Source organism: Dermochelys coriacea, chromosome 2, assembly GCF_009764565.3.
Source record: "Dermochelys coriacea isolate rDerCor1 chromosome 2, rDerCor1.pri.v4, whole genome shotgun sequence".
NCBI classification, from domain to species: domain Eukaryota; kingdom Metazoa; phylum Chordata; order Testudines; family Dermochelyidae; genus Dermochelys; species Dermochelys coriacea.
In genome coordinates this window covers 113,496,034-113,511,212 of record NC_050069.1, presented here as the reverse complement: position 1 = coordinate 113,511,212, position 15,179 = coordinate 113,496,034, and the positions used below count along the sequence as shown (strand labels likewise).

General features: G+C 45.0%; 1 protein-coding gene across 5 annotated transcripts in view; it reads right to left on the bottom strand.

Moving 5' to 3' along the window:
* Positions 1 to 1,276: 1,276 nt before the first annotated feature.
* GMPR (guanosine monophosphate reductase) overlaps positions 1,277 to 15,179 on the bottom strand; it is a 59,006-nt gene continuing 45,103 nt past the window's right edge. For all 5 annotated transcript variants that reach the window (XM_038390533.2, XM_043506991.1, XM_043506992.1 and 2 more), the window contains 2 exons: positions 10,869 to 11,028; positions 1,277 to 5,906 (listed from right to left, as the gene is read on the bottom strand). In XM_038390533.2, coding sequence (XP_038246461.1) covers positions 5,726 to 5,906; positions 10,869 to 11,028 — 341 coding nt within the window. In that variant the 3' untranslated portion in view covers positions 1,277 to 5,725. The remainder of the gene's footprint in view (positions 5,907 to 10,868; positions 11,029 to 15,179) is intronic.

Sequence of the window (15,179 nt, the reverse complement as noted above, 5' to 3'; positions counted from 1 at the left end):
AGTAGTTATACAATAACAGTCTCTAAGATTGCTATAGTTTTACTCGTCGTTATCTGAAAGCACTCAAGTCTTCCACTGAGAATTAATTGGACGCTTCATCCAAGGTTGACTTTTTTGTTGTTCATTCGTTTGTTTCTATTCTGAGTGGTCAAAGCTCCTGTGCCCTTTCCCTTGACCATGCTGCAGGCATGCATTGGAAGTGTTGTTTGCAGTAATCCTTACTCACTCTTAGAAGCTGTATTACTGGGTTGTGTGAAAACAGCAGCAGCCATCCAGATCTGGCCCCGATGTTTGCTTTAAAAATAAAGAGCCTGATGATTCTAGCTTTAGAGAGAGAGATGCTCCCTCTCTCTCGCTCTCTCTCTCTACAATTGAAGTCAGTAGTTGTTGGATCTCTGTAACTACGGCTGCAAGTGGTTGAATTCATGTCTTCTGTCTCACCCTTTGGCTACTTAGCAAAGTTGCTAATCTTATTAAGGCAGCAGGTATAACTTTTCGCAGAGAGTCAGCTAATGTTGCAACTCTCTAATGTATGTATTTTTGTCTGGCTTTTTTAAAATATTAACTTTTTGTGAACACTGTTCTCTCTGCAGTGTTTAAAAAGGGGAATTTCCAACTTTTTCCATTCAAATTAGCTACTGAAAATAATTTTGTAGTATCAGTGTCACAGTCTTTGACAACCAGCAGGCTTGGACTGGCCAACTAGCCCTGGCACTTGAGGAAAGTCCTCGTGTGGGTAAGTCTAGTGATTCTACAATAATAGTCTCTAAGGTTTTAATTGCTTGGTATTTCTGAAGAGGGTTGTTGCAAATCACACTTCCAGTGTTGTGCCTAATGTAGGCTAAGAAAAAGGGATTATGCAGCTTTGTGTTGAGGAGAAATCAAGCTGACATGGCCAGTACAAAGGAGAAATAGGGAGGGAATAATGTTTTGCACCTTAATGAAAAGAGAAAATTTTAAGTGCATACAGACATAGTTAAGAGCTTTTATTGTGACAGGAGAACTTTTTTCCATATGCGTGCATACTCTCTGTAATTCCAGTGTAAAATATTGTACTTGCACTAGCTTTTTTAAAACAAATATTAAAAAAATGGAAGAATTCATATTCTATTTTCTAATGGTGGTGTGTCTATTTGTAGGATACACTCGCGTCTGTTTATTGAATTTTATGGTCCCTTTCTTTGATGGTGCTTGCAGGTTTTCTAGGTAGAAATTATTTCATTATTATAATAAAACAATGTTTGATTCAAAATTTGAACAAAGTTGTTTTAAAGAAACTGTCTGTATACCAGTACAAGTTTATTGTTTCAGTATACTCGTACTAATAAAATAACAGTGCCAATTGCAAATATGTGTCTGTCTTTATGCATTAAGAAACAATGAGACACAATTTTCCTATGAATGAATAATTTGTTCATTTAATTTTTCCCTCTTCAGATTTAGCTTCAGCAATATATTTTTATGGAGTTTGTTTTTATCACTATACACAGAAGTTTGCACATTCCCACATACAGCATATAATCCTATCCAGTCCGCCAGAATGGAGCCATTTATTTCATAACAGAATAACTAGGGTGCACAATATGATCACTGTATATGAGCAAGTTTGTCATGGCAGACGCATTCTGTGCACTGTTTTTTGGCTACAAATGAGGAAAGAAGATACCCATTCTTAATCATCTCAGCTGTGGTGCATGCAGTGTTATGGAAATGGTTAAAACTCGCTCTTTTTTAAAGACTTCATGTGTAGTCTTCAAAATGATCACAAACTTTATTTGTCACAAAGGAGCTTTGGGCTATTTATTACATATGTTTGGAAATGTTATCCATGTCAGCGGTGTAATAGCTGATGTTGTGAAGTCACATCCAGAGGACAGGCCTAAATGTCTGAATGAATAAAAAAAGAACTAAGTCTAAGGCAGATGGGGGGGGAGACCCCTTATTACTAGCGGGCAAGTCTGACAGCATTTAGGGCACTTCCAGCATAGAAGTCATGCTGCAGGTGGCAGTACCACAATCTTATTCAAAATTCTTAACCAACCCCCAAAAAGAACACATTGCTTCTAGACAGGGGGAAACAAGTGCCTTGCTGCAGGTGGGCTTTAGCAGTGCAGTCACACTGCCACTCCTAGGCCTTGTGATTTTCCCACTCTAACCAAGAAAAGCCAAATCCTGTAGTGTCTCTGAGGTCAGCTGCAAAATTCCCATTGACTCCAGCAGCACAGGATTTGGCCTAAATGTCCATCACAGTTTGGCAAGAGAAGCCTGATTTAGCTCTCATTTACACTGGTGAAAATTAGGAGAGACTGTTGAAGTCAATGGGTTTAGACCAATGTGAAATTGGTGCATGTGAGAATTAGGCCCAGCAGGAGTTTCAGACCACAAGGGCGCATGGATTAAAACATTAATCCTGTATCCAGTGATTGTGTCATACTGTGTCTTGGAAGACTTGCAAAAGCTCTCGCCTTTCCCCGTCCTCAGCAAACTTCCCCAAAGCCCTCCTAACTTATCCTTCCTGGAACCACCCCTGCACACAATACCTGACAGCAGCAAGGGCAAAATCCAACACTTACCCACTCAGGGCGAGGGGGAAGGCCCAGGAGTATGCCAGCCACATGGTGCTTTCCAGAGCCCCCCTGAGGATGCTGAGCAGGATGAGGTAGTGGGCTGAGGACAGCAGTGTGTACCTCTTCTTACCACAGACCATCCCCACTCCTGGTCCCAGCACAGTCACTGACCACACAGCACTACCTGTCAGACCACAGTCCCTTGGTGCTGTGGTGTAGGCACCACTGCTACAGACAGCAGTACTCCCCAGCCTTCCCTGCTGTCTCACAGATGGACTGGGGGACACAGAAGTTCCTATGCCTTGTGTAGGCCTTGGCTTTAAATGTGTTATCGTACCTGAACCTGTTAATCAGGTTTTAACTAGCTTCATTTTTAAAGCACTGTGGCCCGTTAGCTACACCTTGATAGAGCCAATGGGCCAAATTCTAATTTTCTTCTTATGCACTGAAGTCAGTGGTGTTACAAGAGCGTGGAAAGCAAGTCAGAATTTGGCCCAGTGTCATGGGTAGTCACTGCTTAAGACACTTGCAATGTAGCTTGGGCGGGGGGGCCTCTTTTGGAGGCTGACCCAGTAGCAGTTCATGAAGTGCAGCGCAGTGCTAAGCTGCTGGGAAAGACACTAGGAACTGGAGAACCTTTTAAAATGATCAGATGAGGTAGCTCAAGTTAATTGCTTGGGAGCCTAATCCTGCCAGGTGTAGCACACCCTCAATTTCCAATGAATTCAACAAGCAATTGGCCTCCAATTGGAGTGGAAGGAGGAGCTGGGTCCTACAGACATTGAGGGCACTGTCACCTCACCGGACTGGGTCCTGTGTTAGCCTCAGGCCAATCTCTTTGTTCCACTTTCAAACGTGTGTGTGCTGTATTTTGTACAACGGGCATCATGAAAGGAGCCATCTGACTGAAGGTGTCCTCTGAAGAAACAGGTGTAACTGACTCCATAATGGCCTCGGCAGTGGAGAATCAAGGAGTTTTCACTGCAGAAAAGAAGCAGTTCCAATGTGTACCTAAAAGATCTAGTCTTTTAAATGTGCAGATGTTTAAAATGTAGCCCCAAAAGCCCTATAAAAACAATTAGCATCCCAACCCTGGAGTGTCTAGGGGAGAGCCACACTTCTGAAGTATGGAATGCAAATGAGTGTATATTCAGTATAACCTCGTTCCTTGAAGAAGTTTTGATTTACCTGTATTCAAATACACTTTTCTTGTGGGCATGTGGCTGGAGGGTATGTGGGCAGAAGGAGGGGAGAGGGGAGAAAGTCTACTCTTAGTTATACCTATGTAAATTCCAAGTAACTTCAGAGATTTCAGTGGAATTACTCTGGGTTTACATCAGCTTAATTGACAGCAGAATTTGGCCCACAATATTTTTATTTATTTTTAGTAAAGAAACCATTTGGCTGCCTTTTTGGAGTTCACTACATATAAATTCCAACTTCAGAAGAAAAGTTAATTGGTAGGGTCTGGGAGCCTGATTCTCATTTACACTTAGGTTTCTTTACACCACTCTGGCAGTATAAATGGGCCTTAGAATCAGTGTACATGTGACCTATGCCCTCTTTAAGGCACCCCCATACAATACCAGGGCAAAGTCTTATTGTAAATGAGAATCAGGTCCACAATGTTTAATGGGGAATACTTAACATTTTATTGTAAACCACCTGCCTTCAGATAAAGGATCATCTAGGCTTTTCCCATTGTGCATAATCTGATTAACACCATCAGTGACTGATTTGGGGGTTTAGATTTGTTACTTACCATGTTCCATTGTACTGATCCTCCTTTATCTTTTCTAAACAACAAAGAATGCTAGAATAATGCCATTTGCTTTCTGTCCGCTCCTTTTCCCACTGGTCACAGTTTTGCATTCCAAAGGAAGTCTATTTTTCCACAGAAGGGAAAAAAAACCTCTGAAGTTACTTCAGTTTCAATTTTATTGAAATCTCAGTAACAGGCTAAAGTGAGTGGCCAGTCATTATTAATTCATTGGTATTCACTCTAATAACATTTATCATAATGAACTACTGTGATATTCCTGGGAATTCAATGTGTACTTCCAAAGAAATTTCATTGTGATTTACCAATTCATTAGTCTACCATTACAGTTTAATAAAGTGTTGCCCAGAGTCTAAAATATTCATTATTTCCTTCACAGCAACTGCTTTAACTCAAGATCAGACAACTGGCTTCTTGCAATGAAGTCTTCAGCGGGTCTACTGCAGGCCATATTTTGCTCTCAGTTACAGCTATGACTTCAAAAGTGTTGCACCAGGGTAACAGAGAGATGGATCTGACCCCTTTGGCCGGATTCCCCAGGCCTTGCTCAATGTGTAATCATTTCTACACCTGGCCAAAGTGAGTGTGTATTTGTAGTTGCTTTGTGTCAACTGAAATGACTATGCAGAATCAGGCCACTGGTGTTGAGTATTGCTGTCTCTCTACAGCTTCAATACCTATTCAGAGATGATAAAAACAGGACTTCTGAGGATTGTACCCAACAAAAAACCAGTACCCTGTTAAATGTTCTGGTGGGAGGAGGAAGCACTCACTACATTATAATGACAGTGTCTATGGAGCAGTAAGTCCATTAATATATTGATTTAAATAAAAAAGGCCTTAAAAGGCATATGAAATACCATTGATACAGCTCCAGCATTTTTAACATCACAGTGAAAATGCAGCAGCAACCTTGGCTCATCCAGCCCCCTGAAAGGTCAAAAAGTATGGCTCTGATCTTTGGTTACCCAGATCAACATACTGAACCCCTTCCCCTCCCAGCCGGCAGTTCCTATAGCCCATACTGCTGAAGCGAGGTTGTGGGGATGTTTTAAAACTTGGTAACAGCGACCAGGGTCTGGCGAGGCTAACTCACTGTGAATGGAGGCTTCTTTGTCAGAGAGAAAAATGAATGGTGAAAAAACTAGATTTAAAACAAACAGACGTGACTTTAAAAGATGAGGCTATTGCATTGTGAACCAAAAGAATCCTACATGGCACTGTCTGAGGGCATATCCTTCTGCTAAACCCTGTCACCAGTGGCAACTGATCCACCTACTTCCACAGCCTGGGGAGTTTGCCCCCATGAAGCTCTAATACAAAACACAAAGGAACTGGGGAGAAGCAGCAGACACATTTCACAGGTCCCGGTCCTTGGTTAAGAAAACACCTGGCTGTGCTGTTGGGTGACCCGGATAAATGTTGCCCTCCTGCTCAGCTCTTTGAGCTTGGCAGCTCCCACGTAGGTGCAGGTGGATCGCAGGCCCCCGAGGATATCAAGGATGGTAGTTTCCACGTCCCCTCTGTAAGGCACTTCCACAGTTCTGCCCTCCGAAGCCCTGCAGACAGAGAGTTGGAAGTAGCATGGAATGAATTTTTCAGCACCTTACTGTTTTAAAGAACCTTCCACTCTTTTCTGATTGCTGCCCATTCGTGTCGGGTGTTTAAAGGTTCTTCAGTGCACTGTACCAAAGTCATGCCAAATACTGTGAAGAGGAAGCGAATGTTTCTGGCAAATGCCCAAACAATGCCTGAACGCACTATGGGCTTGATCCTCTGTTTTTACTGAAGCAAATTTTCTGTTTATAGAAATGGGAGTTTTGCCCCAGGACTGTAAGATGGAGCCTTACCCCAGAAGACAGGCCAAGGCCATGTTTAAAAATATTAGGGTTAATCCTCCACTGGTATAAACTGGCATAGCTTCAGTGATGTACCAGAGCCCGTGCTTAATTTGTGCTGGGGCTGAGCCGTGGCACCTGTGGGCTTGCTGCGTCAGTTATGAAAGTAAAAAAATTGCTTGAGCCCCACCACCTCTTTCATTACAAATTAAGCACTGAACAGAGCTACCCTCATTGACTTCAGCTGAGGATCTGCCCCATTCCTACTTAATACTGGAAGTGTGCACGGTGCACTACAGAAAAGATAAATATTAGGCTTCTCTGCCAGGAGAGTTTACAATGTACCAGCCCAATTCTGCACTCCTAATTTACAATGCAGGGAGCTTACTCAGATGAAAGCAGAATTAGAACTACTCCAACAGGGCAGACTGCAGAAATACTTTATATAGTGTAAATGACTGGCACACAGGCAAACGTCCTGCACTGTGTCTTTCAAAGCAGATTTTCCTTTTTTCCTCAGGAGGCAAAAAGAAAGAAGTTGAAGACTGTGGGCTTAGGTCAGGGAAGAATTTGGTCTTGTGATTTTCACACCCATCCCTCCTGCCTCACTATCCTGCCCTTTGCAGGCCCTGCTGTAGTGGAATGTCCCCAGATGTCATCTGATCTTAGTGTTCCTTTGAATAAGATGATTGTGCAACATGAGGCAAACATGTTTTTTGGGGCAAGGCAGAGGGGCTTAGAACGTGCATTGTCCAGTAACTGCTGGGAATGGGATCTTGTGCTTTAAAGTGGTTGGAAAGCTTCATTTGTGTCCAAAATCCTAACGCCACTTCATAGTTAACTTGTTCAGAAAATGATCAAGCAGCAGTTGGTTATATAACAAGTTAGGTTACAGTCAGAGAGTTCAACTCTGTGCATTTTGGACTATACCTGTTGGGGTTGGGTGTTTTTTGTTGTTTTTTTTTTTACAAGGGGAGGTCAAGGATCATGAATTCCAATATGCTCAAGTTTTAACACCTCCAGAGAGCTACCACCACCTGGAGGAAAACTTGCATATACTTGATCAAACTGGATTCTCCAGGGACCAGCTGAGAAAGAGAGGCTATTTGACCAAAATAGTGAGGGAGATGCAGGTCTCCATCCTAGCGAGGTGATGGCTGATGAACCATGAGCCTAGAGGTAGTGCCTGTGGTGTTACCATGGGTGGAAATACAGGTGCAGTTGCCCTGAACTGTGACAGAGTTCTCAAGGCAAAATTGTCAATTTTGAGAGCATAAATCCATACTCAGGCACTTTAAGTGGCCTAATTTTCACAGTGGCTGAGGGATCCCAGATCCCCAGCAGCTTGAATGGAACCTGCGGGGCTCAGCACTTCTGAAAATCAAACCACTTCTGTTGGTGCCTCAACACAGACTGACAGTTGGGATTTTCAAAGGAGCGCAAGGCACTCAACGCCCACTGAATGTCAATAGGTTTGGAGTAACAGTTCCCTCTGGCGTCTTTGAAAACCCTAAGCAAGCCCCTGCCTTTAGGCACCCAACATTATAAATGCTGAGGTTAGACTGGACATTTTAGAGATGGCACTCTGGACCAGATTTGGCTGTGGGCTAGAATTTGTGGTACCTCAGTGGAGTTAGTTTAGCTTTACACCTATGGAATTGAAGGCAAAATCTGGCCCCATTTCTTTGATTTGCCTCTTCAGCACCACCATGCCCTCTCTCAGTGCTGTAGAAACAATAATCCCTATTTTTAAAAACTATTTTGAATCTACAGTATCTGGGGCAGACCAAAAAAAAATCAACCAAACCAGACTAGCTAGTTAACTATATCCTCCTGGGGGCCATGGCCACCATCCTATAATCATGTGTATGAGGCATGGTATCTAAGCACCCTATACTCCTAACAGCCCGTGCCCAATGCAGCAGAGTATCAGGCTGCCTGGCTGGATTCCTAGGTTTGCTGCTAGCAGGAATCCCTGGTACACAACTGTGTAATCTATCGCTTACAACACAGGAGCAGCAGCCTCTTATTGGCTATTGAAACTTTCAGTTGCCTGGGAGAGTCAGAGAAGCTTGTGTAACACATTCCCTGAGCACTCTAAGCCTTCATAAATTAGGGAGTGGAAAAGAGGGAGTGTGCATCTAACAGGATGGCAGCATTTCTGGCAAGGGCTGAAAGCAATTAGCCATTATGTTTAAGTAGCTAAATAAAGCCCCTTTCCTTCTGCACTGTTTATCCAAATGTGACACTGGATTTCAATGGTGTTATCAATTTACTCCACTGTCAGAACCTTAGTGATGAATCTTGCCCCCAGTTACCACACACACACTCGCTCTTATAAGCGGGGGGTGGAATTTGGCCTTTCAGTTGCCACCCCAGCACCCAACTTTCACCAACATCGGTGGTGGCCTGTCACTGACTGAATTGAGCCTCCGCAGATTTGCTTGGCTTGTTTGGGTGGTCTGTTCCATTGTGAAATGGTCATTAATGACACGCTGTGCTGAACAATGTAGTGGTTTAGCCCTACCCTGCTGTATACATGCTCCAGTCACTGACATAAAAAAGAGGGTGAAAGTGGAGTTTGTAATTGCAGCTCAGATGAAAGGCTGCCAGTGCTTGTGTGTAACTGGCAGCTGCCATTTTAAGATAATTGCTAGTAACATCCACTCAGACTGTTAGTTCCAGATGCTTTGATGCCAAGCGACATCATGGAAAAAAAAATTAACAGCCTCTTGGGACTGGCGTGAAATGTGATGGAGTGAATTACAACTCATGCAGACTGCCTTGTGCAACATTTCAGCTTGTCCTAAACAGGGCCATTCTCTTGTGAAACATTTGAGCTGAAAAGAAAAAGACTCCCCACTGCTCTTTGGCTGTTAGGGCTTCCTCGACAAGTAGGGACTGCCTGGTTCCCCCCACCCAACAGGTTGGGGAGGTGGAGTGAAGCACAAGTAAGGGAGACTATATAACACTCAGCAATGTCCAATAACTCCACCCCTGCCCAGGAGCAGAGCCACAATTCTTCTCCAGGGCTCCTTCTGGGGAAGCACAGGTGTGTGCTGCCCCATATCCAAAGCACTGAGCAAAGGCTTAATGTAGCCTATGGTTTCTCAATTGAGGGGTTGCAACCACCCTGCCCTTCCCCTACTGCTAAACTGGGGGGAGCCTGTGTTGATCCAAATATTACCTGCTGGCTATGCCACTTGTGTATTTTTAATTTTTGCAGGATTAACCCTTTAGTGGGGACTAAATCGCACTGCATGATTTCTCTTAGCTCTCTCTCTCTCCCCGCCCCAGTCCTTTGTCCTAAAGATGTCTTTTTACTCCTCCCCAAAAGCTTTCTTTAGGAACTGGAGTAGATGCAGCTGTGTTCAGTATTTGGCCTAGATTATTGGACCAGGGTGTGGGGCAGCTCTTTCTCCTTGATGGGTCTGATTTCAGCCAGAACAGAAGTGCCATGACCATGTCTGTGCTCAAGTCTCCCTTGATGGCTGCACTTTGCCTGCCACTAACTTTTTTGATCTCCATTATTACAGGCATTTTGTTGCAACCCAATACACAATACTGAATAGCTTGGGAAATTTAGGCCCACACTGCTAGACTTAAATGTCTTAGGGAGAAGCTACCTGCCTTCTGAAAGTACTATGTATGTCTATATGGTACTTTCTACATCTTTAAAACAGTTAATAATAAGCAGCAACTCTGAAGACGGATACAAACTGCTAAATTTAGGCTTGGACCAAAGTTTGGGAGGCATTTGGGACCAAAGTTTGGCCTGCTGCAAAGTTAGGGGCTATGCCAAACTGGGTATATGTCTGTGAACTCCATTTTGTTTTGTCAACCCCATTTTGTCCATTACAACCTTCCTTCTGGCGTGTGACCTTCGTGTTGTATTGTGAATTCCTTTGTGGATCAGAGTATCCATTTTATGGTAGGGGCTGGCTGGACTCCTCATGGAAAGACTATGTATGAGGAGGTATGACACCGCCATCAACACTGAATGAATACCCCTACTGGAATAATGGGTTTTCTACTGGTATGGCCATTGACTATGAATAACTCTCTATACAGAAGCCAACTGGGGGAAGGAGGAGCCTGGAACCCACAAGTCCCCCAGTTAAATGCACAACAAAATAGGGACTAAGATAAAAGAGGGGTGATTCTCTAAGGATGCTTATAAAATGCAGGATTCAGAGCAGGGCTGATATCAGGGTGAGAATGTTGTTGTTGGTTTCCATAGTTCTGTAACTCTCTAGTGCTTTCACGAGTAAAGTGTCTGTGATTAAAAAATTCCTTTGACTGTGTTCCTTCCCTTCCTGTCACGTTGTGCCTGAAGACACCAGAGCTCCCACAGCCAGGTGGATTCTGGGGGATGTGAGTATGCAACATGGGGCTTAGACAGCTGGACTGCCAGGTCCCACGGCCCAAGCAGGGTATCAGACAGGGAATCTGCACCTCTGTTCGTGTGCCTAAGACATCCAGCGTTAGGAACAGTGCCCAGTCACTACCCAGATCCAGAGATCTTGGAAGCATATGGGCCCAGGAGTTGGGTCTGTATACAACAGGCTGGTGCTCATCCAGAAGAGGGAACAGGCCCAGGTTGTAACAGTTGCAAAAATGCAGATCCAGAAGCAGGTTTGGTGGTGGTTCCGGCCCATAGCAAAATCTGAGTATAACTTGTACCTGTATTCAGCAACTCCTCCTACATGCTTCTTCATGGCTGTATCAGAACTCATCCCGTAGAACAGTTTCATCTTCTTGCCATTTTTTTCTAGAACCTCTCCAGCACATTGATCGTGGCCTGCAAACATTCCTCCAAGCATGACAAAATCAGCACCAGCTCCTGTGATCAGCAGAGAACGTGAGATGAGGAGGATGGGGGGAGGGGGAGAGGGAAGAGAGCACAATAAAACAACAAAGCAAAAACAGTCATGCAGCCAAAAATGATAGCCAGCCCTGTCCTGAATGCTTCAGAGCAGGGAAACCTTAACTGTAACAGACACAACCGAGTTAAAAGACATCCTTTACCAGCGGGACCTATAAACGCCGATGTCGTATTCCCTTGATATTTCAAACAAGGAGCATCTGATCTGGCTGTGATACTGAACACCACAGAAAGTGCTCTTTTTCACTTCCATGTTCTCACTTTCAAATTCAGTTTAGTGCTTTTAACTCGCATTACAATCCAAACACACGGACAAGATGTCAATCAGCTGCACAGCTCCCTAAATCCTTTCCAATCAGGTCATACACGTGAGTGGGAATACACGTTTGGGAGGACACGGAAGAGGAACGTTCACCTTTATTTACTTTGTAGGTGGATTTTTGAAGTGAAAGATGTGATGGCTCTGAAATTTTTCTGCCCCCCCAGCAATGCAGTCATTCAGTGCAGTGAGGGGTAAACCGCAATGGGTATGGGCTGAGTTTGTGTTTGGTTCAGATTACTAACATTGTAAACTCGCCGAGGCATGGCTCATTTTCTTTCTCGTGTGTATGAAAGGCATGTAGCACACTCGGGTTCTAGTCCATCACTGGGCCTCCTCAGTGCCAGGGTTATACAAAATATAATAATAATAATAATTAATAAACACCCAAATATCTGGATGCTTATCCAACTCCTATGCCTCCCTTGGGTTTGCAGATCATGAGGCCTGTTCCTCTTCTCTATCTGTATCATAGGATGAACCAAAACTGTAGAGACAAATTTGAATTTGGGAATATTTTGATCTGGAATCACATCCAAATTATGGAGTCTGGGTTCATTTCTAATAGCCCTAGCAAAGTTGAGTCCAGCTACAGGGCAACTCTAACACAGAACCCACCTGCTTTGATATATAACTCTTGCTCCCTCTGCCCCATTGTTTATTTGATGAGAACAATATGTTCATGTTAAAAGGTATTTTAAAAAATTATGTTTGTGCCAAATCACTGTAGCATATGTAATATTTATAGACAGGCACCCATCCAGGGTCTCTGTCACTCCAACTCGCTGACAGGCTGTTTCAGATGTCTGTGAGATTCAAAGGCCCAGTTAGAAACTAATCTGATACTTTTTGTAAACTACCAAAACCAGGATTAGTGCCTATCTTCATCACAGTCATTCTAGATCACTTGTGTGGAGCTTCTCTTTCCTCAGCATAACCATATACCATCTTTGCAGCAATGGCACTGTGAGAATTGTACTTCTTATCGCCCCGGCTGGATTAAAATTACGTGGAGGCCTAGATTCAGTCCATCCAAAGGGATTACAAAACAAAGGCTGCCTTGCCAAAGTGCTTTTGGTGCTCCTGGATCTCTGCCCTCCAATGCTGCCACCTACTCCCCAGTCCTCACCCTCTCTCTGGTGATGGCTTCCCCACCCCATCAATCCACTCCATCAAACTTTCTGGGGCCATGGTCCTCTCACAACAAAACCAAATTTCAAAACTGCAGCATTTCTAAGGCTCTACCAAATTCATGGATGTGACAAATACGTCACAGACAATTAAATCAATAGCTAGATTTCACAGGGGAGGTCTGGAAGGGAGGTGGAAGGGCAGGGCTGGGAGTGCCCCAGCCAGGGGGCTCCTACCACACTCCAGCTGCTAGTCCTACCCAGGCCAGGGAGGGACAGGACTTCCTCTTCCCCTGCACAGCTACTTTTGCGGGGAGATCAGACCTACCTCCATGAACTTCCCCCAGCTGCAAGAAGCTTCAGAGCCCAGCTCCAACTCTGTGAACCTCCTCTGGCTGCGACTCCCCCCCCACCCAACCCCCTTTTGGGTCAGGACCCCCACCGTTACAACACTGTGAAATTTCAGATGTGCACATCTGAAAACATGAAATTGACTAATTAAAAAAAACCCTGGCCATGAAATTGACCCAAATGGACCGTGAATTTGGTAGGGCCCAGAGCATTTCCCAGAAAACAGCAATTCCGGTTCCCTCACAGCTCTAATTTAAAACAAAACAAAAAAAAACACTTGAATCACTTTGGGGGGTGGGGGGGATGGGTTTAAATTACTGGAATAAAAATGTACCACTTTTGCTTACTCCAATATAGTTTGCCAAGGTTCCTGTCAGGGATGGGCAGGGTTTCTGCAAACCCAGCCCAGAACTTGACCTCATGCCCTCCAGAACATTGAACTAAGTTAATTGAAATACACATTCTTACCATCCTGCAGCTCCAACCACATGAAGTCCTTTTAACATTTGTTTTTCCCAAAGTGCTTTTGCTTCAATACTTTCTGCTTGACTTTTGTTTTGCTATTGAGGACCAGGGGTTTTCAGAACACTCTACCCCTTTTGTGCAGAGGTGGGGGCTATGTTTGTTTGGCTTGATCACGCTCGGTGCTAGTGATGGATTGCAAACCGGGCTTTTTGCTCGCTCATGATCACACACAGCTGGAGTCTTTGTTTTCCATGGACAATGTTTCTGTTCAAAAGCCAATTTGTCAGGAAAGGGAAAGTGCAACAACACAGTAAGTACTTTTCATAAGGATCCTCAGTGGGCATTATCAGGCTCCACAGATACGCAGTACGACAGACTGCAAAGAAACCACTGTAAGGTCTGTCTGATAAATCCTCTATGCAGAACAGATGTTTTCTGCTCTCATAGTTTCACTTACCCCCTCTATGCTAATGACTCCAGAACAGCTACTTCATCCCGTCTCTACTCTCATAACTCATCCCATCACTACTCCTCGGCAGGAAGGCTGTGTTGTGCCTCGGACACTGGACTGGGATTCAGGAGCCCTGTGTTCTGTTCCTAGCTGTGCCACAGGCTTCCTGTGTGATCGTGGCCAAGTCACTTAATTGCTCCATGCCTCAGTTTCCACCTTTGTCAAAAGGGATGATACTTCCCTACCTCACAAGAAGATTCATGGAAGCCACTCATGTTTGTGAGGCACTCAGCTAGTGCAGTGATGAAAACAGGTGCTAAAACAGACTGAATTCCTTGTTCTCAACCTTCCCCTCCACCTCAAATCCTTTCCCTTCCTTTTTCACTACCCCCCGAACTTTTCACTCTCAACTCAGGCACCCTGGTCCAAAACCTCATCATCATCTTTGACTTCTCCCTCTCATTGTGTGTTCACATCCAGACTATGACTGGATCCTGTCAGTTCTCCTGAAACATCGAGACACTCCAGCTCTTCTTCTGCACCCTTAGCACGAAAACACCAGCTGTGCCAGGCTGGTCATTTCCCACATCCCGTTGTAACCTATACTCCCTCACCTTGCTTCCCCCAGTCTAACCAAATGGCTGCTATAAGAGGCATTTTCCAATGGTCACATCACTGCACTCTCAGAAACCATTCACTGGCAGACATGGGCAGCGAATGACCCTCCCCAAGGCCCACCCCTTCCACCCGAGGCTCCGCCCCAACCATCAGGGCCCTGATCCTCCCCCGCACACACCTGGAGCCCTGAGGGGACCCCATGGCCAGAGGAGCACCAGCCCGCCTGCCCCAGCCACCTCAGGCCAGTGCCCAGCCTGAGCACTGTCCCTGGCTGTCGGCTGGCTCAAGCACCAGCCTGACTCTTGGGCCACCAGCTGGCCTAAGCTGCACCAGGCTGCCAGTGTGTCCTTCAGGCCCCAAGCTCCAGGTGGCCGGATGGAGCTGAGCCCCCACCAGCTTCAGGGGAGAGGGGGTATGAAGGCAGGGCCTCAGGGTGGAGCATGGGCGGGGCCACGGCCTGGGTTAGGGGAGGTTTAGCTTCCCCTGGCCTACGATACCTGCCACCCATGCTGGCAAACCCTCACCTTTTGCCTTTTAGTCTGCTTGTCCTTGCCCTCAAGGCTCTGCTCAGCGCTGCACCTCCATTCATTTAATTCCTTCCTATTGCCTCACTGGCTGCATCCTAAATGCCCCTTTGCCTCCTCCTGTCAAACTCACCTTTTCTGCTTCCTTCCATGCCCCCCTTTACGCCTGGAGCTTCTTTCCTGGCACTATGCACAGAACAACCAGCCTAGCTGTTCTTTCAGATGCCCATTCCAACGGCTCCTTTTCACAA